This window comes from Odocoileus virginianus, chromosome 19, assembly GCF_023699985.2.
Source record: "Odocoileus virginianus isolate 20LAN1187 ecotype Illinois chromosome 19, Ovbor_1.2, whole genome shotgun sequence".
Taxonomy (NCBI): domain Eukaryota; kingdom Metazoa; phylum Chordata; class Mammalia; order Artiodactyla; family Cervidae; genus Odocoileus; species Odocoileus virginianus.
The window spans coordinates 49,281,644-49,307,372 of record NC_069692.1 but is presented as its reverse complement, the minus strand read 5'-3'; the positions used below and the strand labels follow the sequence as shown (position 1 = coordinate 49,307,372).

The 25,729-nt window shown below is 39.6% G+C and overlaps 1 protein-coding gene across 1 annotated transcript in view; it reads left to right on the top strand.

The window, feature by feature from the left end:
* Positions 1-25,729, top strand: part of COL19A1 (collagen type XIX alpha 1 chain) — a 424,857-nt gene that overhangs the window by 56,498 nt on the left and 342,630 nt on the right. The window contains exons 5-7 of the mRNA XM_070450224.1: positions 12,432-12,555; positions 14,087-14,362; positions 20,838-20,918. Of these exons, the coding sequence (XP_070306325.1) occupies positions 12,432-12,555; positions 14,087-14,362; positions 20,838-20,918 (481 nt within the window). The remainder of the gene's footprint in view (positions 1-12,431; positions 12,556-14,086; positions 14,363-20,837; positions 20,919-25,729) is intronic.

Here is a 25,729-nt window from a genome sequence, read left to right as displayed (position 1 = left end):
AGAAAAAGAAGAATAAGCAAAACATAACATCTGCAGAAAGGAGATAATAAAGATCAGAGAGGATGCAAAGTAGAGAGTCAATAGAAAAATAAATATAAATAAAAATAAAAAATAGGAAGTCGATAAAACCAAGAATTGGTTCTTTGAAAGGGCAAATAACATTGACAAACCTCTGGCCATTATCACCAAGAAGAAAAGAGAGAAGACCCAAATAAGAAATGAAAGAGGATCAATCACAACTGATACCTCAGAAATACTAAAAATACCTTAAGAGAATACTATCAACAATTCTATGCCAAAAAATTTGACAACCCAGAAGAAACGGGCAACTTTCTAAAAACGCAGAGGCCACCAAAACTGAATCAAAAAGAAATGGATAATTTGAACAATGTAATAAGCATGGAAACATATACACTACCATATGTAAAATAGAAAGCCAGTAAGAATTTTCTGTATGACTCGGGAACTCAAACTGGGGCTCTGTGACAACCTAGAGGGATGGGGTTGGTTGGGAGGTGGGAGGGAGGTTCAAGAGGAGGGGACATATGTATACCTAGGGCTGATTCATGTTGATGTATGGCAGAAACCAACCCAATATTATAAAGCAAATTATTCTTCAATTAAAAATAAATAAATTTTTAACAAGCTGCTGACAAACAAAAGTCCAGGACCAGATGACTTCACTGTGGAATTCTACTAAATATACAAGCAATAGCTTATACTGATTCTTCTCAAAAATGCTCCAAAAAACTGAAGAGGAAGGAGCACTCCCAAAGACAGTCTATGAAGTCACAATCACCCTGATACCAAAACCAGACAAAGACACTGCTAAAAAAAAAAAAGAAAACTATAGACTAATATCTTTGATGAATATAGATGCAAAAATTATTAAGAAAATATTAGCAAACTGAATCCAACAGCACATAAGAAAGGTCATATACCAAGGCCACGTTGGATTCATCCAAGTCACAAGGATGGTTCAACATATGCGAATCAATCAATGTGATGCACCAATCAAGAAGAGAAAGGATAAAAACCACATGATCAAGATGCAGAAGAAGCACTCAATAAAATCCAACACCCATTCATGACAAAACACTTATGAAAGTGGGTAAAGAAGTAGTATATTTCAACATAATAAAAATTATTTATGACAAACCCATAGTCAATATATTACTCAACGGTGAGAATCTGAATGCCTCCCTGCTAAAATCTGAAAGAAGACAAGGATGCCTCTCTCACAGCATCTCTTCAAGATAGTATTGGAATTCTTAGCCACAGCAATCAGACAAGAAAAAGAAAAGGTATTGAAATTGGTAGGGAAGAGGTAAAATTGTCATTATATACAGTTGACATGATAATATATATGGAAAACCCTGAAGACTCCAAACAAAGGCTATTAGATAAATGATTTCAGCAAGGTAGAAAGATACAAGATTAATAGGATTAACAGGATTTGGTTGAATTTCTTTACACTAACAATGAAATATCAGAAAGGGAATGTAAAAAAATAATGCCTTGTAAATCACGCCCCTCCCCCAAAATAAAATACTTAGGAATAAACCTCACCAAGGAGGTGAAGAACTTATATGCTGAGAACTAAAAAACATTAGTAAAGGAAATTAAAGATGATTTAAAGAAAATGAAAAGATATCCCATGCTTTTAGATTGGAAGAATTAATATTGTTAAAATGTCCATATTACACAAAGCAATCTACAGATTTAATGTGATCCCTATTAAATTACACATGATATTTTCACAGAAATACATCAAGTAGTCCTAAAATTTATGTCGAATAATAAAAGACCAGAATTACCAAAGTAGTCCTGAGGAAAAAGAACAAAGCAAGATGCGTAGCCCTCACAGACTTCAGACTATACTATAAGGTGATGGTAATCAAATAGTGTGGTACTGACACAGAAACAAACATACCTATCAGTGGAACAGAATGGAGAGCAAAGAAATAAACCCATAGACTTAGAGTCAATCAATCTTCAACGAAAGAGGCAACAATATGCAGTGGTGAAAAGACAGTCTTTCCAGCAAGTGGTTTTGAGAAAGCTGGACAGCCATATGCAAATCAGTGCTGTGAGAACACCCCCTCATACCATTCACAAAAGTAAACTCAAAATGGATTAAAGACCTACATATAAGACAAGACACCATAAAACTCATAAATTGTACCAGTGTTTTCTTAGTTCAGTCTCCCAAGGCAATGGAAATTAAAACAAAAATAAACAAATGAGATCTAATAAAATTTATAAGCTTTTGCACAGCAAAGGAAACCATAAGCAAACTCAAAAAGACAACTTACAGACTGGCAGAAAATATTTGCAAATGATGTGGCCAACAAGTGATTAATTTGCAATGTATATAAACAGCTCATATAACTCAACAACAAAAAACAGACCCAATCAAAAAATGATCAGAAGACCTAAATAGATATTTCTCCAGAGACACACAGATGGCCAACAGACACAAGAAAAATGCTCAGCATGCTAATTATTAGAGAAATGCAAATCAAACATACAATGAAGTGTCACCCAACACTGGTCAGAATGGCCATCATGAAGAGTCTACAAACAACAAATTCTGGAGGTGATGTGGCGAGAATGTAAATTGGTGCAGCCACTATGGAAAACAGTATGGAGGTTCCTCGAAAAACTAAAACAGAGTTGCCATAGGATCCCACAATCCCACATCTGGACATATATCCATACAAATCTATAATTCAAAAGTACATGCACTTCTGTGTTCAAAGCATCATTATTTATAATAGCCAAGACATGGAAGCACACTAAGTGTCCAAATACAGGTGAATGGATAAAGAAGATGTATCTTCTTTACTCATTCACACACACACACACACACACACACACACACACACACACACATGGAATACTGCTCAGCCATAAACAGAATTACATAATGCCATTTGCAGCAACATGGATGGACCTGTATAGCTTGTCACACTAAGTGAAGTAAATCATACTAATTGAGCAAACTCACAACGTGGCAGAGTAGGAGGACATGTGCTAATTCTTCTGTGAAAACTCCAAAATGCAACTAACCACTGAACAACCATTGACAGGAGAATGTTGGATTCCACCAGAAAAAAGATACCCCACATCCTAGGGCAAAGGAGAAGCCCCCAACAAGATGTTAGGAGGGGAGAAATCACATTTAGAATCAAACCCCATACCCGCCAGAGACTCTTGGAGGGTTCAAACAAAACCTTGTGTGTACCAGGACCCAGGGACACCACAGGAGACTGAGCCAGACCTGCCTCTGAGTGTTTGAGTGTCTCCTGCGGAGGAACAGGTCAGCAGTGGTCTGCTGTGGGGACAGGAGCTCTGGCTGAAGCAGACTTGGGAGGGGAGGTGTGTGAGCCCCACCATAAAGCCACTGAGCAGACAACTCACAAACTGGAGAACAATTGTATCAAAGAGGTTCTCACACTGTTGCAAAAGTTCTAGGACCCACAACAGATTTCACAACATGGGGATCCTGCAAAAGGACAGAGAACCCCCAGGGAATTTGACTTTGAAGGCCATCATGATTTGATTACAGAACTTCTACAGGACTGCGGAAACAGATTCTTGGAGGGCACAAACAAAACCTTGTGCACACCAGGACCCAAGAGAAAGGAGCAGTGACCCCTCAAGAGATTGAGCCAGACTTGCCTGTGAGTGTCCAGGAGTCTCTGGCAGAGGTGTGGGTCAACAGTGGTCCGCCATGGGGTCAGGGCACTTAATACAACAGTCCTGAAATGAGGAGGACTTATGACTCCATAAGTCCTTTTGACTATATTACCCCCACCATAGTTTGGCCTAAGGCCAAACTACAGGGAGGGAACACAGTCCCACCCATCAATAGAAAATTGGATTGAAGATTTACTGAGCATGGACCCATCCATCAGAGCAAGACCCAGATTCCCCCATAGCCAGTCCCTCCCATCAGGAAGCTTCCACAAGCCTATTATCCTTATCCATCAGAAGGTGGAAAGAATGGAAACCACAGTTACAGAAAACTAACCAAGCTGATCACATGGATCACAGTCTTGTCTAACTCAATGAAACTATGAGCCATGCCATGTAGGGCCACCCAGGATGAATGAGTCATGGTGGAGAGTTCTGACAAAACGTGGCCCACTGGAAAAGGGAATGGCAAACCACTTCAGTACTCTTGCCTTGAGAACCCCATGAACAGTATGAAAGGCAAAAAGATAGGACACAGAAAGATGAACTCCTCAGGTTGGTAGGTGCCCAATAAGTTACAGTGGAGAAATATCTCCAGAAAGAATGAAAAGGCTGAGCCAAAACGAAAACAGCACCCAGTTGTGGACTGGTGATGGAAGTAAAGTCCACTGCTGTAAGAACAATACTGCATAGGACCCTGGAATGTTAGGTCCATGAGTCAAGGTAAATTGGAAGTGGTCAAACAGGAGATGGCAAGAGTGAACATTGACATTTTAGGAATCAGTGAAGTAAAATGGATAAAAATGGGCAAATTTAATTCAGATGACTATTGTATCTACTACTGGGGGCAAGAATTCCTAACAAGAAATGGAGTGACCCTCAAAGTCAACAAAAGAGTCCAAAATGCAGTACTTGGATGCAATCTCAAAAACAGCAGAATGATCTCTGTTCGTTTCCAAGGCAAACCGCTCAGTATCACAGTAATCCAAGTCTGTGCCCCAACTACTAATGCTGAAGAAGCTGAAATTGAATGATTCTATGAAGACCTACAAGACCTTCTAGAACTAACACCAAAAAAGATGTCTTTCTCATCATCGGGGACTCGAATGCAAAAGTAGGAAGTCAAGAGATACCTGGATTAACAGGCAAGTTTGGCATTGGAGCACAAAATGAAGCAGGGCAAAGGCTAACAGAGATTTTGACATGAGAATGCACTGGTCATAGCAAACACCCTCTTCCAACAACACAAGAGACAACTCTACACATGGACATCACCAGATGATCAATACTGAAATCAGATTGGTTATATTCTTTGCAGCCGAAGATGGAGAAGCTCTATACAGTCAGCAAAAACAAGACCAGGAGCTGACTGTGGCTCAGATCGTGAGCTCCTTCCTGCCAAATTTCAGACTTAAATAGAAGAAAGTAGGGAAAACCATTAGACCATTAAGGTATGACCTAAATCAAATTCCTTATGATTATATAGTGGAAATGAGAAATAGATTCAAGGGATTAAAACTTATAGACTGATAAACAGAGTGCCTGAAGAACTATGGATGGAGGTTCATAACATTGTTAAGGAGGCAGTGATCAAAACCATCCCCATGAAAAAGAAATGCAAAAAGGCAAAATCGTTGTCTGAGGAGGGCTTACCAAGTGCTGAGAAAAGAAGAGAAGCAAAAGGCAAAAGAGAAAAGGAAAGATCTGAATGCTGAGTTCTGAAGACTATTCAGGAGAGATTTAAAAATTTTAAAAAAGTCTTCCTAAGTGATCATATAACTTATACTGTACACCCAGTCAACTCACAAAACTGAAGGGAGAAATAAACAATTCAACAGTAATAGTTGGAGACTTCAATACCACATCTTAAAAATCAATAGAACATTAGACAGGAGATTAGTAAGGAAATAGAAGCTTTGAGCAAATCTACAAGCCAATTAGACCTAACAGACTGTAGAACATTTCACCCAACAACAGAACAATATACATTTTTCTCAACTGCAAGTGAAACTTTCTCCAGAGTAAGCCATATATTATGTTATAAAAAGCAAGGCTCAAAGATTTAAAAGGACTGAAATTTTCCCACTGTTACAGGATTTTAAAAGCAATCCCATTCCTAATAATACTTTTTCCACTCATAACCTTGAGTTCTAATTTTGTCCAGGCACTGTATTTACCTACTGTCTTCCAATTCGTATCATTTCCTTTCATTTTCTGTGAATGTTTTCGTCTTCTGATTTAAAAACCAATTTGGGCAGGAAATTCCCTTTTACCATCTTTATAAACTTCTGTGGTATTTAAGAAACATTTGTGCATATCTGAACTTTGCTAACTAGCAGTCAGTTGCTGATTTGGTTTTACACAACATTGGTCTGGACAGTGTTTATGAAAAATCTGAAATAGTTGCCAAGATTAAAACTCTAAGCTTTTCAGAAAAAAGTCTGGGCTTTTGGCTTGTCTTAAGAAAGTGGGCTGAACTGGCAACACTGGACCTGCTTCCCTACATGGTAAGAGGTGGCTGAAGCTAATTAGCAGCTGTTCCTCTGGATGTGCTGGGCTCTACATTTCTCTTTTCTACATGTGTGTCCTCTACATGAGGACAGCTATCAGTGCTGTTAGTAACTCACTTGCTCTATTTGTTTTTCCTAAAGAATTCTTAGGAGGAAAGTGAAAATTTCTTATATGCACACTTTTATTCATGATAGAAAATCTAAAGCTAGACTTAGAAGGGGCCATGTGTTACTTTTCTTTTTTGTTTTTGTTTTGAGATATTTAAATCTGAATTAAGTTCATAAACTGATTCCTTTAATAATATTTACTGAGTGAATAGCATAGACAAAGAACCTCAGGAAGCTTACATTACAGTTTCCTGGCTGGGCCCTAACACCATGCGGTTGTGACTCTTGTTTATATGAGCGAGGGAAGGATGTCTTCAGTGTTAACACCTCTAGAAGGATGGAGGGTAGTGAGGCTGGAGAAGAGACCAGTGGGTTAGGTGATTGGGTATGGTTTATTTTATAGGTGGGGACGAGGGAGGGGGATTCTTGACTGATTTTTTCAGTTTTACCCAAAGGACCTTAAAGACAGATCAGCACAGAGACATCTGCCATCATGCTGATCAGAAGCTGGTAACAGAAAGCGACACTTTTGAAGTCACCATTTTGGGTTCTTCAGCATGGTGCCAGGTCTCTCCTTCTGTCCCCCTCACTCTGGGTGAGCGTTTTCAGTTGGGCAGCCTTGCTGACCAGAACTGACCCCATCCAGTGCCCCCTTCTATTCTTCTCACTGTCTCGCAGTCTCCTCAGCAATCTTACTGGCTGCTTACCAGGGACAGCCCTGCAGAATAGGTGATGTGCAGGGAGCTAAAGGTCCCAGCCGTCAGTCACTACGTGGCTAAGGTGGCTGGCACCATGAATTAGATGTGAACAAGGCTCCCTGGGCAGCACCAGCGCACTGGTGACCATGTACACAGGATTGTATGCTCCTAATGACCTTCCCTATTGGAAAGAACTCTGCATCAGAAGTCACAGGAAATGGCCTGCCGCCCCACTCCCTCGCCACTAGCTATCTGGGAGACAGCGTCCCTGGGTGAAGAGTGAGGAGCGGAACTCTGAGTCGTCTGGACTCCGGCAGCGCTGGTCCGCGGGAGATACTCACCCTGGAGCTGCACCGAGGTGGGAGTGGCGGGGGTTGCGGCCCTGCCTTGTGGGAGCTTGGGTGGGGGAGGAGGAGCTCAAGGACCATGCCCCGAGACACAGTTCTCTGGGGCTGGACTCCGGGGATAGCGGCTCAGGACATGGTCCTCTGGGGCCAGACCCCACGTCCCGAGCACGCCGGGTCTGGAGTGTGGAGGAAGGAGACAAGCCCAAGGTTGGGTGGCCAGAGCATCCTGTAGACCCACTGTGCACCCTGTCCCTTGGATGGAATGACGCTCCATTCTGGCCAGTCCTCCCCGAGCGCAGTCTCAGCCCCCGGCAGCTTGGGAAAGACCCTGCTCTTCCACTCCCTCGATTAGTGCTCCCTCCTTGGTCCGCATCGAGGGTAAAAGGGCCTTCTCAGGATATGTCAGCCGGGCCTTCCACCTGGCCTTCAGCAGCCACGGCACCTCCAGCCTCTTCTGTGGCGCCAGTGACATCTTCCTGCAGTATTCAGTTCACTGCAGCCACTGTGCTGTCTGGTGGGTCACTTGACTTCTCCTCCATCCAGGTGATGGTGACCATGGCCTCGCCCACAGCATTTTCAACTCGCCTTCTTCAAGAGTTACCCAGAAAACCCTTCCCAAGGCCAAGATTTGGCCTAAAATCTTTGTCAGATCCCACCTGACAACTGTTCCTCAAGTGGCTCAAAGGTGCTTAGGACGCGGGCACTTGATGCAGGGGTGAGCAACCTGAGTGCCCAGGGTTGTCAGTTTTCTCATTGGAGGAGATTTAGGCACAGGAATGGTGGAAACGGAAAGAGAAGGAGGTCATCTTTTTAGTGTGAGTGTGGAGTGACAGACGGTGCTTCAATATTCCACATGCTTCAAATGACCAGCTTGCCAATGTCTGGGTGAGGAGGACTTAATAAAGTTTAAAAGGGGGTTATCGTTTCATTATTTCATTGTTTTCCAATTAAAAGCAGAGACAAAACATAAAAACGAAACGAACAAACAAAAATCTGGCAAGCTTTCACAGCAGGGATACTTCTAGAATTTCAAAGGAGACATTTCTGATGGGTTCTGCAAACAGTACAAGTCCCAGAGTTATTCATTATGGGTGGAAATTCCATTTGGAGATAAGTGCATCTGGTTCTTATATTAACTTCTTTTTAATTAATTTATTTTAATTGGAGGCTAATTGCTTTACAATATTGTGATGGTTTTTGCCATACATTGACATGAATCAGTCATGGTTGTACATGTGTCCCCCATCCTGAACCCCCTCCCACCTCCCTTCCCATCCCATCCCATCCTGTCCCCTTGGGTCATCTCAGTGCACCAGCCCTAAGTGCCCTGTCTCATGCATTGAACCTGGACGGGCGATTTACTTCACATTTCAATGCTATTCTCTCAAATCATCCCATCCTCACCTTCTCCCACAGAGTCCAAAAGTCTGTTTTTTACATCTGTGTCTCTTTTGCTATCTCACATATAGGGTCATCATAAATTCCATATATATGTGTTAATATATTGTATTGGTGTTTTTCTTTCTGACTTACTTCACTCTGTATATTCGGCTCCAGTTTCATCCACCTCATTAGAACCAATTAAAATGCATTCTTTTTAATAGTTGAGTAATATTTCAAAATCACTTCAGATGGTGACTGCAGCCATGAAATTAAAAGACACTCCTTGGAAGGAAACTTATGACCAACCTACATAGCATATTAAAAAGCAGAGACATTACTTTGCCAACAAAGGTCCATCAGGTCAAGGCTATGGTTTTTTCCAGTGGTCATGTATGGATGTGAGAGTTGGACTGTGAAGAAAGCTGAGCACCGAAAAATTGATGCTTTTTAACTGTGGTGTTGGAGAAGACTCTTGAGAGTCCCTTGGACTGCAAGGAGATCCAACCAGTCCATCCTGAAGGAGATAAGTTCTGAGTGTTCATTGGAAGGACTGATGCTGAAGCTGAAACTCCAATACTTTGGCCACCTCATGTGAAGAGTTGACTCATTGAAAAAGACCCTGATGCTGGGAGGGGTTGGGGGCAGGAGGAGAAGGGGACGACAGAGGATCAGATGGTTGGATGGCATCACCGATGGGCATGAGTTTGAGTAGACTTCGGGAGTTGGTGATGGACAGGGAGGCCTGGCCATGCTGCAATTCATGGGGTCTCAAAGAGTCAGACATGACTGAGAGACTGAACTGAACTGAACTGAATATTCCATTGCATATATGTACCACAGCTTTCTTATCCATTCGTCTGCAATGGACATCTAGGTCGCTTCCATGTCCTGGCTATTATGAACAGTGCTACAATGAACAAGGGTACACGTGTCTCTTTCAGTTCTGGTTTCCTCAGTGTGTATGCCCAGCAGTGGGATTGCTGGGTCATATGGCAGTTGAATGAACAGGCTGGTCTGTCTTTGCCATCGGTGGCTGCAGCAGCTCCCAGCTCGTCTGGAGCTCGCCTCAGAAGGTTGCTGCCACTTGAAGGTCCGCTGAGGAGAGTTCTTTTATTTGGCTGGAGAAACAGCAACTGCTGATTGGGTGAGGCTGTATCACGTGATGGTCGTCGCGGGAAGGAGTGGGCTGAGCATCCTCGCGAGAGCAGAGAGCGATGCTTCCAGATTGCAGGAAGTCTGACAACTCAGGCCTTTGACAGTGTAGGTGTTCCCAGTACTCATTTAAGAGGTTTGACGGATATATACAGGTAATATTAATATAATGCAGTAGTGAGGATGGAGAGAGCTTTGTCTGTTTTACAGCAGGGAAGAGGGTGAAGATATGCATATATTTGTAAACCAAGATAAGACGGGTATTGGTGAGGGAGAGGTGGGAGACATAAATGGAGTTTTAACATCTGAAGTACAAAAATGGCGGTAGAATGGGAGATGAAGCAACAGGAAGAGATGATACATTCTCGGAAGACAGGAAGCCGTGGAGTCACAAGCACTTAGAGGAGGAAACTGCTAGGTAGGCGCTGTTGGCACATGGGCCGGGGTGCTTCCCCAGGCACCGGAGAGGCTCAACCCAGGGAGGAATCAGGGCGCCTCTGTGGAGGCTGGAAAGGGTGTGTGTGCGTGCGTGTGTGTGTGTATGTGCACCGGGAAAGATTCAACCCAGGGAGGAGTCAGGGCGCCTCTGTGGAGGCTGGAAAGGGTGTGTGTGCGTGCGTGTGTGTGTGTGTGCACCGTGAAAGATTCAACCCAGGGAGGAATCAGAGCGCCTCTGTGAAGGCTGGAAAGCGTGTGTGTGCGTGCGTGTGTGTGTGTGTGTGTGTGTGCGCGCGCGCGCGCGCCCGCGATGAAAATGAGGCCCTGAGTTACTTCCTCATTCATCATCCAGCCAGACATGAGAGCCGGATAGCCTCCAGGCTGGGGGTAAGCAGATTAGTGAAGAAGCTAAAACTAGAGTTTATATCTGTATCTGCCTATATACAGACCAACCTCCTTTTATTGTGCTTCGCTTTCCTGTTCTTCACAGATATTACTGATTTTTCTTTTTTTCCATATTGAAGGTTTGTGACATATGTGTGTTGTCGGATGGTGGCTAGCATTTTTTCTTAGCAATAACATTTTATGTATGTTTTAGATATAATGCCAGATATAGATATAATACAGTACAGTATTGTGTAAGTACAACTTTTACATACAATAGGCAACCAGAAAATTTGTGTGACTCACTTTACTGTGATATTCACTTCATTCTAGTAATCTGGAACTAAACCTGCAATATTCTTGAGGTATGCTTGTGTACATGCATGAACATATACATATATGCATAATATGTGTGTGTATATGTATTTAACCAAGTAAGAACTTTAGGCTAGCATACCTTTTTCATGTTTTTTCCTGATTTCCTTACTACATGTGACTTTGTCTCTAACACAAAGTGTAAAACAGAAGTTTCAGAATTTTCCATCTGTTTTGGTTGTCAGTTTCAGTGGAGCTTGGTGTGATATTCCCAGTGTCTGACTCTTTGCAACCCCATGGACCATAGCCCGCCAGGGTCCTCTGTCCATGGAATTCTCCAGGCAAGAATACTGGAGTGGGTTGACATTCCCTTCTCCAGAGGATCTTTCTGACTCAGGGATCAAACCTAGGTCTCCTGCACCGAAGGCACATTCTTTACTGTCTGAGCCACCAGGGAAGTCCCAGTTAGTAGTTCCTATCTCAATGTATGATATTTTATTTATATAAACAACCTCTGGCTGTGTTAGCCTCAAGAGAATTTGTATCTGCTACTCATGATTTTTTAAAAGAAAAGCAAGATTCCTGCCTTGCAGAGTGTTTATATACAATGTGGATAAGTTTAAAAGTCAACATGAAGGAATGTATTTCTCCATGGTTTCAAATGAAAGTTTAAATATGATGTGTGTTCACTGTGAATTTTTTCCCTGAAGTTTCTTCATAGATCCAGTGAGACCAGTATTTTGAAACAAGATTGAGGCAAAAGCATACTTGGACTGACTTTAGGCTTCTCTGCTACCTAGGAAAAATTTGCATATTTTTATTTTCTGTAGGAATGAAAAAATGAGCTAAAATGCCTTTATGATATTTAATTTCAGTCTTAAATTGATACCTACTAGGAAATCAGAATTAGGAATTTATTTTGCAAGAGTTTAACATGGTAAAACTTCTTTGGAATAATATACATGTAATTGTTAATAGTGCTCTTTAAAATGCCCTGTACTTCTCTCTACTAATAAAACCAGGAGGTATTATTTATTTTCTTTATAAGTGTCTACTGTTTGCAAGACTGCAGTGAATTCTAAGATTCTATGGGAATATCATGTTGAAGGAATATCACCCCATAGTACAATAGTCTGAAAGTTGCTTGCTTTTACACACCTCAAGCTTTAGCAACACTTATCAGGAAATTTATAAAAAGGGAAAGAACAGGATAAAAATTCCATAGGTAACTGTAGCTGTGACTGCTTCCATATTCATTAGGTAGATGTCTGTAATGAGTTATAAATTCATTGAGAAAATACGGCTGAGATACTGAGTTGCAGAAACCTTCATACTGAGATACTCTGTTCTTGCCTGCTTCAGTTTCCACACAATGGTTCTTTGTTTTCCTCCCACAGTAAGATATTTCCCAAAGGCCTTCCTGAGGAGTTCGCCATAGCTGCCATGTTTCGGGTGCGAAGGAGCGCGAAGAAGGAACGGTGGTTCCTGTGGCAGGTTTTAAACCAGCGTAATATGCCACAGGTAAGGACGGAACCAGAGAGGTATGCTGATGAGTGTTGTCGCTTGAAACTGTGGGCATAAATTTGGGAGCAGACCTCATATCAGAGTATTCTTTTAGAGGAATCATCCACAGAAAATGCAAGTATTCTTAGAGTTAGGGGGCTCTCACTGAGATATGTAATTGGAGAGCCTGGTGGGTGAGACACGATTGAGTTTTGTTTTGTTTTGTTTTTTCTGGATTCCTGTTTTGTCTGAAGACACTCAGACTGGTTGCCCTTGCTTTATAACTGCTTCATTGACACCAAGTGTATCTCACTAACAACTTCTTCATCTCCTATCATTTCTGATATCTCCTATTATATACTTAAAAGCTGTTAATTGTTTCATCTGAAATCCCTAATGAATTAGAGAATGAGATATAAATATTGATTCCATCAATAGAAAATAATTGAACACATGCTAGATGCTAGTTGGTGACAAAATAAGAAATTGGCAAAGCTTGATTTCTGTTCTCAGGGAGCCTAAGGTCTGGGGATGCCACATTGGAGCACGAGTGCAGGGTTATGGTGGCCGAGGACAGTTTGGAATTGGGTGAGAATTGTGGGAGTGTGGAAAAGACAGCTCCCCCAGATGGCCATGAGGCGAGCAGGGATCTAGGAATACTTGTGAGAGAGGTTGATCAGAAAGGAAGGGAGCAGGTACTCCAGGGAGTGAAGGTGAACATCACAGTTACTGATGGGCATCATCTATCTGTGTTTATTTCTGTACATATCCATCAAAATGTTTTTATTACCGTATGTGAAACAGATCTCCAGCCCAGGCTCAATGCGTGAGACAGGATGCTCAGGGCTGATGCACTGGGATGACCCTGAGGGATGGGATGGGGAGGGAGGTCAGAGGGGGGTTCAGGATGGGGAACACATGTACACCTGTGGCGGATTCATGTCAGTGTATGGCAAAAACCACCACAATATGGTAAAGTAATTAGCCTCCAATTAAAATTAATTAATTAAAAATTTTAAAAATGTTTTTCATTTTAATGATCTTTTATATCTGTTATTATAGTCACAATTTTATGATGGAAACATGACTTGAACAGGAAGAATATGCACTCTGTGAAAATGTATTTTCTCTGCACCATGCAAATCATCAAAGGTTAACGAGGTTGATCTCAGTTTCCATGCTAAGGGAAGTGATCATCTCTTATTCTTTTAAAATTAGTGGCATTTAATTCTTGAATTACTTATACAGAGATTTTTACACACACACACACACACACACACACACACATGCGCGCGCGCGTATATACTCCTAGATGTCCTCTCACAAAAGGAGCATACTACACTCACCAAATACCACATATTTAAATAATTTTTGTAGCTGGATGTTTACTGTTCTTTTATCTTAAGAAACCTGATGGACACAAATGTCATTTAGAACATTTTACTGAGTGCCCCAGTTCTACTAACATGCAACTTGAGTTTTTATTTGTATCTTTAATAAGTTTTAAAACTTAATTTCAAACATTTAAAGATCATTTGCATTTTTGCAGGTTTCTGTAATAGTTGATGGTGGAAGGAAGGTGGTGGAATTGATGTTCCAAGCTGCCGAGGGAGATGTGTTGAACTACATTTTTAAAAATCAAGAACTCCGTTCTTTGTTTGATCGTCAGTGGCATAAACTTGGCTTTGGTATACAATCCCAGGCCATTTCGCTCTATGTGGATTGTAACTTAGTTGCAAGCCGGCATACTGATGCAAAGAGTACCGTGGACTTCCGTGGAAGGACTGTTATTGCTGCCCGAGCTTCAGATGGCAAACCTGTGGATGTGAGTTGTGAACTAGTAACATTTATAAATTTAAAGAAAATGTCTTATTAAAACCTTTTTGCCTTTAGTAGCTATGTAAGATATTTCTTTCTTAGCACTGCTTAATTTGCTATCAGATGTGTGAAGCATAGCTATGTATTTCCAGTCATATTTTCACATATATTATTTTCTATCTGTTTTCACTTATTTTTCTCTAGCCTGTGAATTTGAAAGAACTAGGTAATGCCTTAAAATAAGTTATTAAAATTAAATTTTAGTAAAAATTGAAAATATTATACAAAACTAAGCTTGATCTGGGCTTCCCAGGTACTTCAGATGGTAAAGGATCTACCTGCCATGCAGGAGACCTGGACTCGATCCCTGGGTTGGGAAGATCCCCTGAAGAAGGGAATGGCAACCCATTCCAGTATTCTTGTCTGGAGAATTCCATGGTAGGCTACGGTCCATGGGGTCGCAAAGAGTCAAACATGACTGAGCGACTATATACATACACATAAGTTTGATCTAAGTTCATATGTTTTGAATAGAAAGACTGGGAAAAGATGAAGTTAAATGGTTCCAGATTATCTGAAGTTTTCATTCAAGAATAATAGGCTATTTATTCATCCTCAGATTCACAAGTGTTTGTATTGCAGACTATTTTTCATTAGTTTATAATGGTTTTTCAGAGTTCTGTTGGATTGAAACACAACCACTATCTTTAAAATGGGGGGGGCTATATCTAAATTTGATGACTTCACATGTTCTTATGGGTGGAATGATGGGAAAACCCATACAAATAATCTGAGTGCAGACCACCAATAGGAATTGTTAACACAAAGCACTTCACAGTTAGGTTTTATTTCAAAAATATGATTCTGTGCAAGTACGTGTTTGGCTAGCATATTATTTTTAAAGGTTCCTGTGGAAGGCATCAGAGATAGATGACAGATAGATATATAGACAGATATTACATATATATATCACCAATAAAATATTATTTTTAAACTGTTTACTCTCAGAGACAATGAACAAATCAGTGAGAATGACTTAACTAGGGTTCACTGATGATTATTAAAATAGGCTAGAGCAGAGACCAGTTCTGGAGATAAGACATCTTAGTATCAGAGAGAGTGAGCTTGCTTGGGGATCAGAAAGATGGGGTTTTAAATCAGAGCTCATCCACTTAGCTATTATGACTTGGTAATTTATCTTGTTCCTATTATTTTTTCAAAGTCTCAGTATCCTCAGTTATAAAGCAATAATGGTAGATTAAAAATTTCATGGAGTATGTGCCATAATGCATGGTGTATGGTCAGTTCTTTGTATATTCATTTATTTATTTAGGGCCCGACATACCATTTGGTGGGCTTCCCTGGTGGCTCAGATGGTAAAGAATTCGCCTGCAAAGCAGGATACCTGGATTTGATCCCGGGGTTGGGAAGATCCCCTGGAGGAGGGCATGGCAACCCACTCCAGTATTCTTGCCTGGAGAATCCCCATGGACAGAGGAGCTGGCGGGCTACAGTGCGCAGGGTCACAAGGAGTCAGACACGACTGAGCGACTAAGTACAGCACAGCACAACACATGCTGTTCAGTCCTGGCATAAAAGACTGAAAAGCAACAACAAGAACAACAACGCCTACTACTCCTCTCTCAAAGGTCTTAGAGACTAAGTCTGTATCAGTAAAGATGGAATAAGCCTATGTCAGTAAACGGCGGCTGCCAGTAGTAATCAGTATTAATCGACTGTTATGGTCAACACCAAAATCAGACTGATTATGCCAAAGGTGGAGAAGCTCTACACAGTCAGCAAAAACAAGACCGAGAGCTGACAGTGGCTCAGATCAGGAACTCCTTATTGCCAAATTCAGAGTCAAATTGAAGAAAGTGGGGAAAACCACTAGACCATTCAGGTATGACCTAAATCAAATCCCTTCAGACTATACAGTGGAAGTGAGAAATAGATTTAAGGGACCAGATCTGATAGACAGAGTGCCTGATGAACTATGGACGGAGGTTCGTGACATTGTACAAGAGAAAGGAATCAAGACCACCTCCAAGAAAAAGAAATGCAAACAAGCAAAATGGCTATCTGAGGAGGCCTTACAAATAGCTGTGAAAAGAAGTGAAAAGCAAAGGAGAAAAGGGAAGATATACCCATTTGAATGCAGAGTTCCAAAGAATAGCAAGGTGAGATAAGAAAGCCTTCCTCAGCGATCAATGCAAAGAAATAGAGGAAAACAATAGAATGGGAAAGACTAGAGCTCGATTCAAGACAATTAGAGATACCAAGGGAACATTTCATTTAAAGATAGGCTCAATAAAGGACAGAAAAGGTAAGGACCTAACAGAAGCAGAATATATAAAGAAAAGGTGGCAAGAATACATGGAAGAACTAAAGATCTTCATGACCCAGATAATCACGATGGTGTGATCACTCACAATCACCTAGAGCTAGACATCCTGGAATGTGAATTCAAGTGGGCCTTAGGAAGCATCACTATGAACAAAGCTAGTGGAAGTGATGGAATTCCAGTTGAGCTATTTCAAATCCTGAAAGATGATGCTGCGAAAGTGCTGCGCTCAATATGTCAGCAAATTTGGAAAACTCAGCAGTGGCCACAGGACTGGAAAAGGTCAGTTTTCATTCCAATCCCAAAGAAAGGCAATGCCAAAGAATGCTTAAACTACTGCACAATTGCACTCATCTCACACACTAGTAAAGTAATGCTCAAAATTCTCCAAGTCATGCTTCAGCAATATGTGAACCGTGAACTTCCAGATGTTCAAGCTGGTTTTAGAAAAGGCAGAGGAACCAGAGATCAAATTGCCAACATCTGCTGGATCATCAAAAAAGCAAGAGAGTCCCAGAAAAACATCTATTTCTGCTCTATTGTCTATGCCAAAGCCTTTGACTGTGTGGATCACAGTAAACTGTGAAAAATTCTGAAAGAGATCGGAATACCAGACCACCTGACCTGCCTCTTGAGAAACCTGTATGCAGGTCAGGAAGCAATAGTTAGAACTGGACATGGAACAACAGACCAGTCCCAAATAGGAAAAGGAGTATGTCAAGGCTGTATATTGTCACCCTGCTTATTTGACTTATATGCAGAGAACATCATGAGAAATGCTGGGCTGGAGGAAGTGCAAGCTGGAATCAAGATTGCCAGGAGAAATATCAATAACCTCAGCTATGCAGATGACACCACCCTTATGGCAGAAAGTGAAGAAGACCTAAGAAGCCTCTTGATGAAAGTGAAAGAGGAGAGTGAAAAAGTTGGCTTAAAACTCAACATTCAGAAAACTGAGATCACGGCATCCAGTCCCATCACTTCATGGCAAATAGATGGGGAAACAGTGGCTGACTTTATCTTTCTGGACTCCAAAATCACTGCAGATGGTGATTGCAGCCATGAAATTAAAAGATGCTTACTCCTTGGAAGGAATGACCAACCTAGACAGCACATTAAAAAGTAGAGACATTACTTTGTCAACAGTGGTCAGTCTAGTCAAGGCTATGGTTTTTCCAGTGGTCATGTATGGATGTGAGAGTTGGACTGTGAAGAAAGCTGAGTGCCGAAGAACTGATGCTTTTGACCTGTGGTGTTGGAGAAGACCCTTGAGAGTCCCTTGGACTGCAAGGAGATCCAACCAGTCCATCCTGAAGGAGATCAGTCCTGGGTGTTCATTGGAAGGACTGATGCTGAAGCTGAAACTCCAGTACTTTGGCCACCTGATGGGAAGAGCTGACTCATTTGAAAAGACCCTGATGCTGGGAAAGATTGGGGGCAGGAGGAGAAGGGGACGACAGAGGATGAGATGGTTGGATGGCATCACTGACTCGTTGGACATGGGTCTGGGTGGACTCCGGGAGTTGGTGATGGACAGGGAGGCCTGGTGTGCTGCGGTTCATGGGGCCGCAAAGAGTCGGACACGACTGAGCGACTGAACTGAGCTGAATGGCAACAGTCCTCGGCAGACCTTTCAGAAAGGTCTCTCCAAAGTCAGAGGGGAAGTGGGTCTCAGCAGCTAAGCCTGAGGTGTGATTTCCAGCAGTGGGGGGGAGCGTAGACAGACAGGAAGTGATCCTCAGGGAATTCTGAGAACAGCAGTAGGGAGTGATGGTTGCTCTTGCTGGAGCACTGCTGTTGAGTGGCATCTGATTTCCCGCATGGCTAGTGAAGGCAAAGTGGGGAACTGCGGGAACCAAAGAGCTTTAGGACTAGGCTGTAAGTGCCTAGCCTTTGAAGGAGAGGCAGCAATGCGAGAGGAACAAGTTATTGCAAGAGTGGGTTCTGGCTCAGAGCTCTGCTCTGGAGGTTGAGTGTTGTGTCCTGTGTTTCATTAACTTCTTACTCAAGGGAACAGTCTGAGACTAAAGGATATCGTTGTGTGTCCTGATAAAAAGACACTGTGAACATTGTGGTTTTACAATGGTTTTCTGGTTTAATGTGGAATCTTAGTTCACTTAAAAATAATATTATATTCACTTAATAATATTAAGTTCACTTAAAAATAATATCACAATGATGGAGCTTTTAAAAGAGATATTCACTATTTAAGTTAGGCAAGTAAAATACATTTTATTTTTCAAAGATTCTAAATCCTACTAAAACTGTAAGTAAACTAATTATTTTTATCATCTCCATACAAACCCTGTGATTTATAAGACCTGTTGTAATGTGAAAATGTTTCATTTTTTTGGAATGTAATTTATTGAAAAAACTTCTAGTGATTGCATTTTATTGCACGTGTACTACCCATGTGCTTTTGTGTAGAGAGATAGGTGACAAAACTGATAAAAGTATTTTTTAAAACAAATTCTTTGTGACAGAGTCAGTGTATTCTTATCTAAAACACTGTGTCAATGAAAAATTCTAAAGTAACTAATGAATTAAAAAAGCATAATTAAACTAGGCTGCTTGTAGTTGCAGTGTCATAGGTACTTTATTAGGTTCTAATTCATAAAAAATTGGTCATTTATCTTCAGTTAAGTAAAATACTTCATATGAAGGCCCTAGAACAGTGGATGACACATAATAGAATTTCAGTGTTTATTGACCATCCAGGTAACAGTGTTGATGATAAATTAGTTTTAGTTAAGGAAAATGTTAATGGGAGTCTCCTCATTCTTCATTCTATATAATGGGTATGTTACTGCCTGATGTTTCATTAGACTATGTAAGACAGTGTATTTAAACTTTATAAATAAAAGCTTACTTCAGTAACCTTGGAAAAGGTTATAGAGAAGAAATCATTGCGTTTCATTTTTCATTTCATCAGAATTTTGCATTGGCTGCAAATCTTAAGCTGCTCATGAATCTGAAAGACGTCTGGCATTCTTAATGCTTTCTGAGCTGAAATTATTCTGTTCATTTCAGTGTAGAGAATAGTTACAGCCTTTTTCCTCCTTTCTTGCTTTTTTGGTGTTGGGATAGAGATTCCGAGCTAACCACAGATATTTGCTTTCTGTTATCATAGAATTAACTGTTATGTTATTACAGTTGGGTCTCACTGTAGAAAATGATGATCTCAAAGAAATACATACTCTACCTCTGTTACATTAGGATATAGAGAAAGAGGGGGAAGAAAAGAGGAGAGAGAGAAAGAGAAAGATGGGGAGGGGGATGAGAAGGCAAGGGGGAAGAGGCTGTTTATGGCCTATATTATATGTCAAATCATCATATGTTATTAATAAATTATTAAATTTGCAACCATAGACTAATTTAAAACAGTGCCTCTGCCCATCTGTCATATTGAAATTTTGTCAATATTCTGTACCGTTTGCTTTCTCTGATGTGGTTATTTGGCCTTGCCTTTACAGGAATGATTGTACTTCCCTGAAACTACTTTTAATTTCATATCCAAATGCCAACAAATGTGAATTTGCTGAGCAAAGAGAAGAATCAATTATTTTTGCAAAAAGATTGTGAGTCTTGGCCAGGAGTATGCCATATAACATAAAATCCATAGGTATTAAACAGAATCCATGAAAAATAGATAAAACTAAATATCATTTTTTTTCCCCACCTTGGTAAGTGAGCATCTGTTTTAGTCCCTCAAGTTGGAGGTCTGGAACTACAGATAAAGCCTTTTCCATCATGAGCTCATACCTTTTACTTTACTTTTTCTCCAGAATTTTTTTACTTTGAAATATTCCTCATTTTGTGAGCATACTTTATTGTAGTGCATTATCTCTAATTAAATACTTCTTTTTTTTCATGGTTTGAAACAAAGAGCAAAGATTTGCAATTGCTCTTATTATGTGATTTTCTTTACATATATATCTGTCTCAACAACTAGGTCTATTGCTGTTTCTGAAATGGTCCATAAAATCATGAATCCTAAATGAAATAAAACCCAAAATATCTGCCAGTGATTTATTTGTACTAGCTAATTTTTTGCTTTCCAGTTAACATCATTCTCAAATGCCCAAATGTGATTTTCAAACAATATTAATGATATGTCTTATTACTAATTTTTTAATAGATTGAACTTCACCAACTTCAGATCTACTGTAACTGGAACTTCATAGCCCAAGAAACATGTTGCGAGATATCAGACATTCAGGTAAGTTCATTTTCTGGTGTGTGAAGACCATAGAAGGCCAGTTGCCTGGGCTGTAGAGTGATGTGTAGAGCAGCCCAGAATGTGTGCTGTTGAAACCAGTTGAGCAAACAGTTCCAAGCCAGAGACCCCTCTCGAGGCCTTCCCATCATTTCTTGCCACCATTTTAATCCCAGTGTTTTATCCTGAACTTCAGGAATGATATGGTCTTACTTTGGACTCAACATGAGTAAAAGAGAATCCATCCGTGCCTTCATTCCTAAACTATGTTCTGACATGTTCTGATGGAAGGATCATCACTTTCCAGTTGTAGGGGTTTGACATCTGTGATCACTTCTCTCTCCTAGCCTGCCACCCGTTCTGGGCAGTTTTCCTTTGTGAGAGGTTTTTTCACTGCATCTTCCCTGCTCCTATTTCTGGCTTTACTTGGTGCCTAGACTGTTGTATTATCATGCCATCAGCCTTTCCCATCCCCAGGATAACCAGAATAAGTCTCCAAATCACTGCTTTGTAGATTCATTTACATTCTTCCACTGAACATCTCTTATTCAAAAGCATTGATCTTTTGGGCATTGTGCTAAGGAACAAGGCTAGCTAACCTCAATAAGGCTCATTCCCTGCCCTCTACTCATCTCTGTCTCCAAGCCTTTGGTCAGTGTCTGTTCACAACGTTATAAATTCAGTTACTTAGCCTCTAATTCTTAATATCTTCCACCTAACTCTACAACTATTGCTTTCTTGTACTAACCTTTCTTTCAAAAAATACTCAATTCAGTACTTTAGGTATCTCTTATTGCAATGGCCATTTGTGCACCTTATCATTATAGTTGTATTTGTTTTTAATTTATTCAACTTCCTTTTAAATTCATTGATGAGATTATACTTTTGTACGCTTCTTTTATGATTCCTGGTGCTTTGTTTGTAAAAGGGGTCAAAACATTGTTTCTTGACTTCTTGACTGTAGTTTGAAATGGATTAATTCTAAGAAGTCTTTAACAGAAAGAACATATAAAAAGTAAAAGCAAAATGTGAAAATATTATTCTTTGTGTCAGATTTCCCAGAAGTTCTACACTTTAACCACTGAAAATAAAATTTTATTAATAATTTAGTAGTCAAAAATGTTTTAAACTTTTATCACTCACTTTGGGTAGTAGAGTAATAATGTGACCAACTGACTCAAAGCATAGCTATATCTCTAAAAATTGTATATTTTGCTTAAGTAACTTGGTTTAATAAATTGTATCTCTAATCTAGTTCATGGCTCCCATTACAATGAAAGCCAGCCAAATATCTTTCTATAAATATCTGAAAAGATAATTTAGAATGCCAATCTACAGACTTGAAATACCTAGACTTCCTGGAGCCACACATTTAAATATTGAAGATGTGACTTCTTCAAAAAAGTTTCTTTCTTTAGTTAATTGGTTTTTTTAAGCCTTTATGTGAGAGCTCTTAAAACTAATAATTTTCCTTGATTGAAAAGTAATATAATGTTTTTTTATTATTGGTTCGTTTTCTTAAAAAAATTTTTTAATTGAAGGATAATTGCTTTACAGAATTTTGTTGTTTTCTGTCATACATCAACAAGAATCAGCCATAGGTATACCCATGTCCCCTCCCTCCCAGACCTCCCTCCCATCTCCCTCCCCATTCCACCCTTCAGCCTGTTGCAGATCCCCATTTGAGTTCCCTGAGTCACACAGCCAATTCCCATTGGCTATCTATTTTACATATAGTATTGTAAATTTCTATGTTACTCTCTATACATTTCCCCTTCTCCCTCCTCTCTTCCCACCATGTCCATAAGTCTGTTCTCTGCCTGTTTCTCCATTGCTGCCCTAAACATGAATTCATCAGTGCCATCTCTTCAGATTTCATACATATGTGTCAGTATATGATATTTATATTTCTCTTTCTGACTTACTTCTCTCTGTATAATAGGCGCTAGATTCGTCCACCTCATTAGAACAGATTCAAATGAGTTCCATTTAATGGCTGAGTAGTATTTAACTGAATACTAAAGCACCACAGCTTCTTTATCCATTCATCTGTTGATGGACATCTAGGTTGCTTCCGTGTTCTAGCTATTGTAAATAGTGCTGCAGTGAACATCGGGGTGCATGTGTCTTTTTCAGTTTTTATTTCCTAGGAGTGGGATTGCTGAGTCATATGGTGGTTTTATTCCTAGTTTTGTAAGGAGTCTCCATACCATCTTTCATAGTGGCTGTATCAGTTTACATTCCCACCAGCAATGCAAGCGTGTTCCTTTTTCTCCACATCCTCTCCAGCGTTTATTGTTTGTAGACTTTTTGATGATGGCCATTCTGACTAGTGTGAGGTAATATCTCATTGTATTTTTGATTTGCATTTCCCTGATATTGAGTGATGTTGAGCATCTTTTCATGTGCTTGTTAGCCATCTGTATGTCTTCTTTGGAGAAATGTCTCTTCAGGTCTTTTTACCACTTTTTTATTGGGTTGTTTGCTTTTCTGGTGTTGAGTTGTCTGAGCTGCTTGTATATTGTGGAAATTAATTCTTTATCAGTTGTTTCATTTGCTATTATTTTCTCCCATTCTGAGAAAATTGTCTTTTCACCTTGTGTGTAGTTTCCTTTGCTGTGCAAAAGCTTTTAAGTTTAATTAGGTCCCACTTGTTTATTTTTGTTTTTATTTTCACTACTCTAGGAGGTGAGTCATAGAAGATCTTGCTTTGATTTATGTCATCGAGTGTTCTGCCTATGTTATCCTCTATGAGTTTAATAGTTTCTGGTCCTACATTTAGGTCTTTATAATCTATTTTGAGTTTCTCTTTGTGTATGGTGTTAAGTAGTGATCTAATTTCATTCTTTTCTATGTAGCTGTCCAGTTTTCCCAGCACTACTTATTAAAGAGAGTGTCTTTGCCCCATTGCATATTCTTGCCTCCTTTGTCAAAAATAAGGTATCCATAGGTGCGTGGGTTTATCTCTGGGTTGTCTATCTTGTTTCATTGGTCTATATTTCTGTTTCTATGCCAGTACCACACTGTCTTGATGACTGTAGCTTTGTAGTATAATCTGAAGTCAGAAAGGTTGATTCCTCCAGCTTCATTCTTGTTTCTCAAGACTACTTTGGCTATTTGGGGTCTTTTGTGTTTCCATATGAACTATGAATATTTTTGTTCTAGTTCTGTGAAAAATACCAGTGGTAATTTGATAGGGATTGCATTGAATATGTAGATTGCATTTGGTAGTACAGTCATTTTCACTATATTGATTCTTCCTACCCAGGAACATAGAATATCTCTCCATCTGTTAATATCATCTTTGATTTCTTTCATCAGTGTCTTATAGTTTTCTGTATACAGGTCTTTTTCTCCTTAGGTAGGTTTATTTCTAGATATTTTATTCTTTTTGTTGCAATGGTGAGTGGTATTGATTCCTTATTTTCTCTTGATTTTTCATGTAATAATGTTTTGATGTACATAAATATTATATTCTTTACCAACAGTCGCTCCAGCTTGAATTACAAGAAAATTGTTTAAGGAAATAGGCGAATGCATTCAGTGGTATGATTTGGAATTAAATTTGGAATTAAAAGCAGTGACATGACCCCACACATTATGAAAAAAATCATGTTTTAAAGGGATTTAGTTTTAAAGAGTAGAAAATAAGATAGGAATTCATCTCCAAGCTTGAAAAAAATTATAAAAGACCTCTTTTCCTGCTCACAAGTATTTAGGGGGGACATTACCATTCTGTTCCTGTTTAACAGGAAATAGAACATGCTGCATTTACGTTTAATGGAAATGTATGTTTTGGAAAGCTAATTCAGTACATTTGCCATCATTCTGGCATCAACTATATATTTTTTTAATATTTGAACTTAGGAAATTTTAATATACTTACTTAAAAATCTAATTTTGTCCTGTAATTTCAACTCAGACATCCTTTCTGTTATTAATATTTTGTAGCATATTTCAAAAGTGAAATTTATTCAGTATAATCTATAAATATACTTCCTTGCTGCTATTAATTAGATTTTCTTTTTCTGAAGCAGTCAGGTTTCATGACTACAGACCTAGACAGAGAGAATGAAGAATAAATAAGGAGAAAAGGAGAAAATCAGCAACATTTGCTGAAAATAAATGGAAGAGATTATTAAAATGTTGAAGGGCTAATTAACTGAAATCAAAACCAGAGGTTTTATGAAGAAAGGGGTCCCTACTTGTACGTCTTTTGTTCCCTGTTGGCACTTTTTGGAATGTGTGGGCAGTTTTATAGTGAAGCCGGAGACGTGTTTTTGAAGTCATTTAAATCCTAATGTAAAGTAGTGAATCAGTTACCAGAACAAAATTGTGAGCTTCAACTGCATCTTAATTACCTTAACTGAACCCATGGGACACAGGGCAGGACCTGGCTGGAAAACTGTATCAAATCATATGAGATAAATGGACCATTTTAGTGATAATCCTGTGTATTTCATTCTAATGTAATTTTTAGACTCATAGACTTGGAAGTTTAATGTCAATAACTAAATAGCTAATCATTAAATCTGCAGACAGTAAATTTGATAGAACTAGTGAAAAAGACAGGAAACTAATTGCAGTTTTTCTGGGAGCTATTTTTCTTATAGTGTTTACTGTGCTCAAAAGCATTAGAACTACCAATTTTTCAAATTTTTTTGGTTTGAAAAGCAATGTATGTTTACTATGTAAAATTTGGAAAATATAGCCAGCTTCAAAGAAGGAAATAAATATCAATTGTGATATCACCACAATAAATAACCACGGACAATATTTTAATTTTGTATCCTGACAATATTTTCCCAGGCATA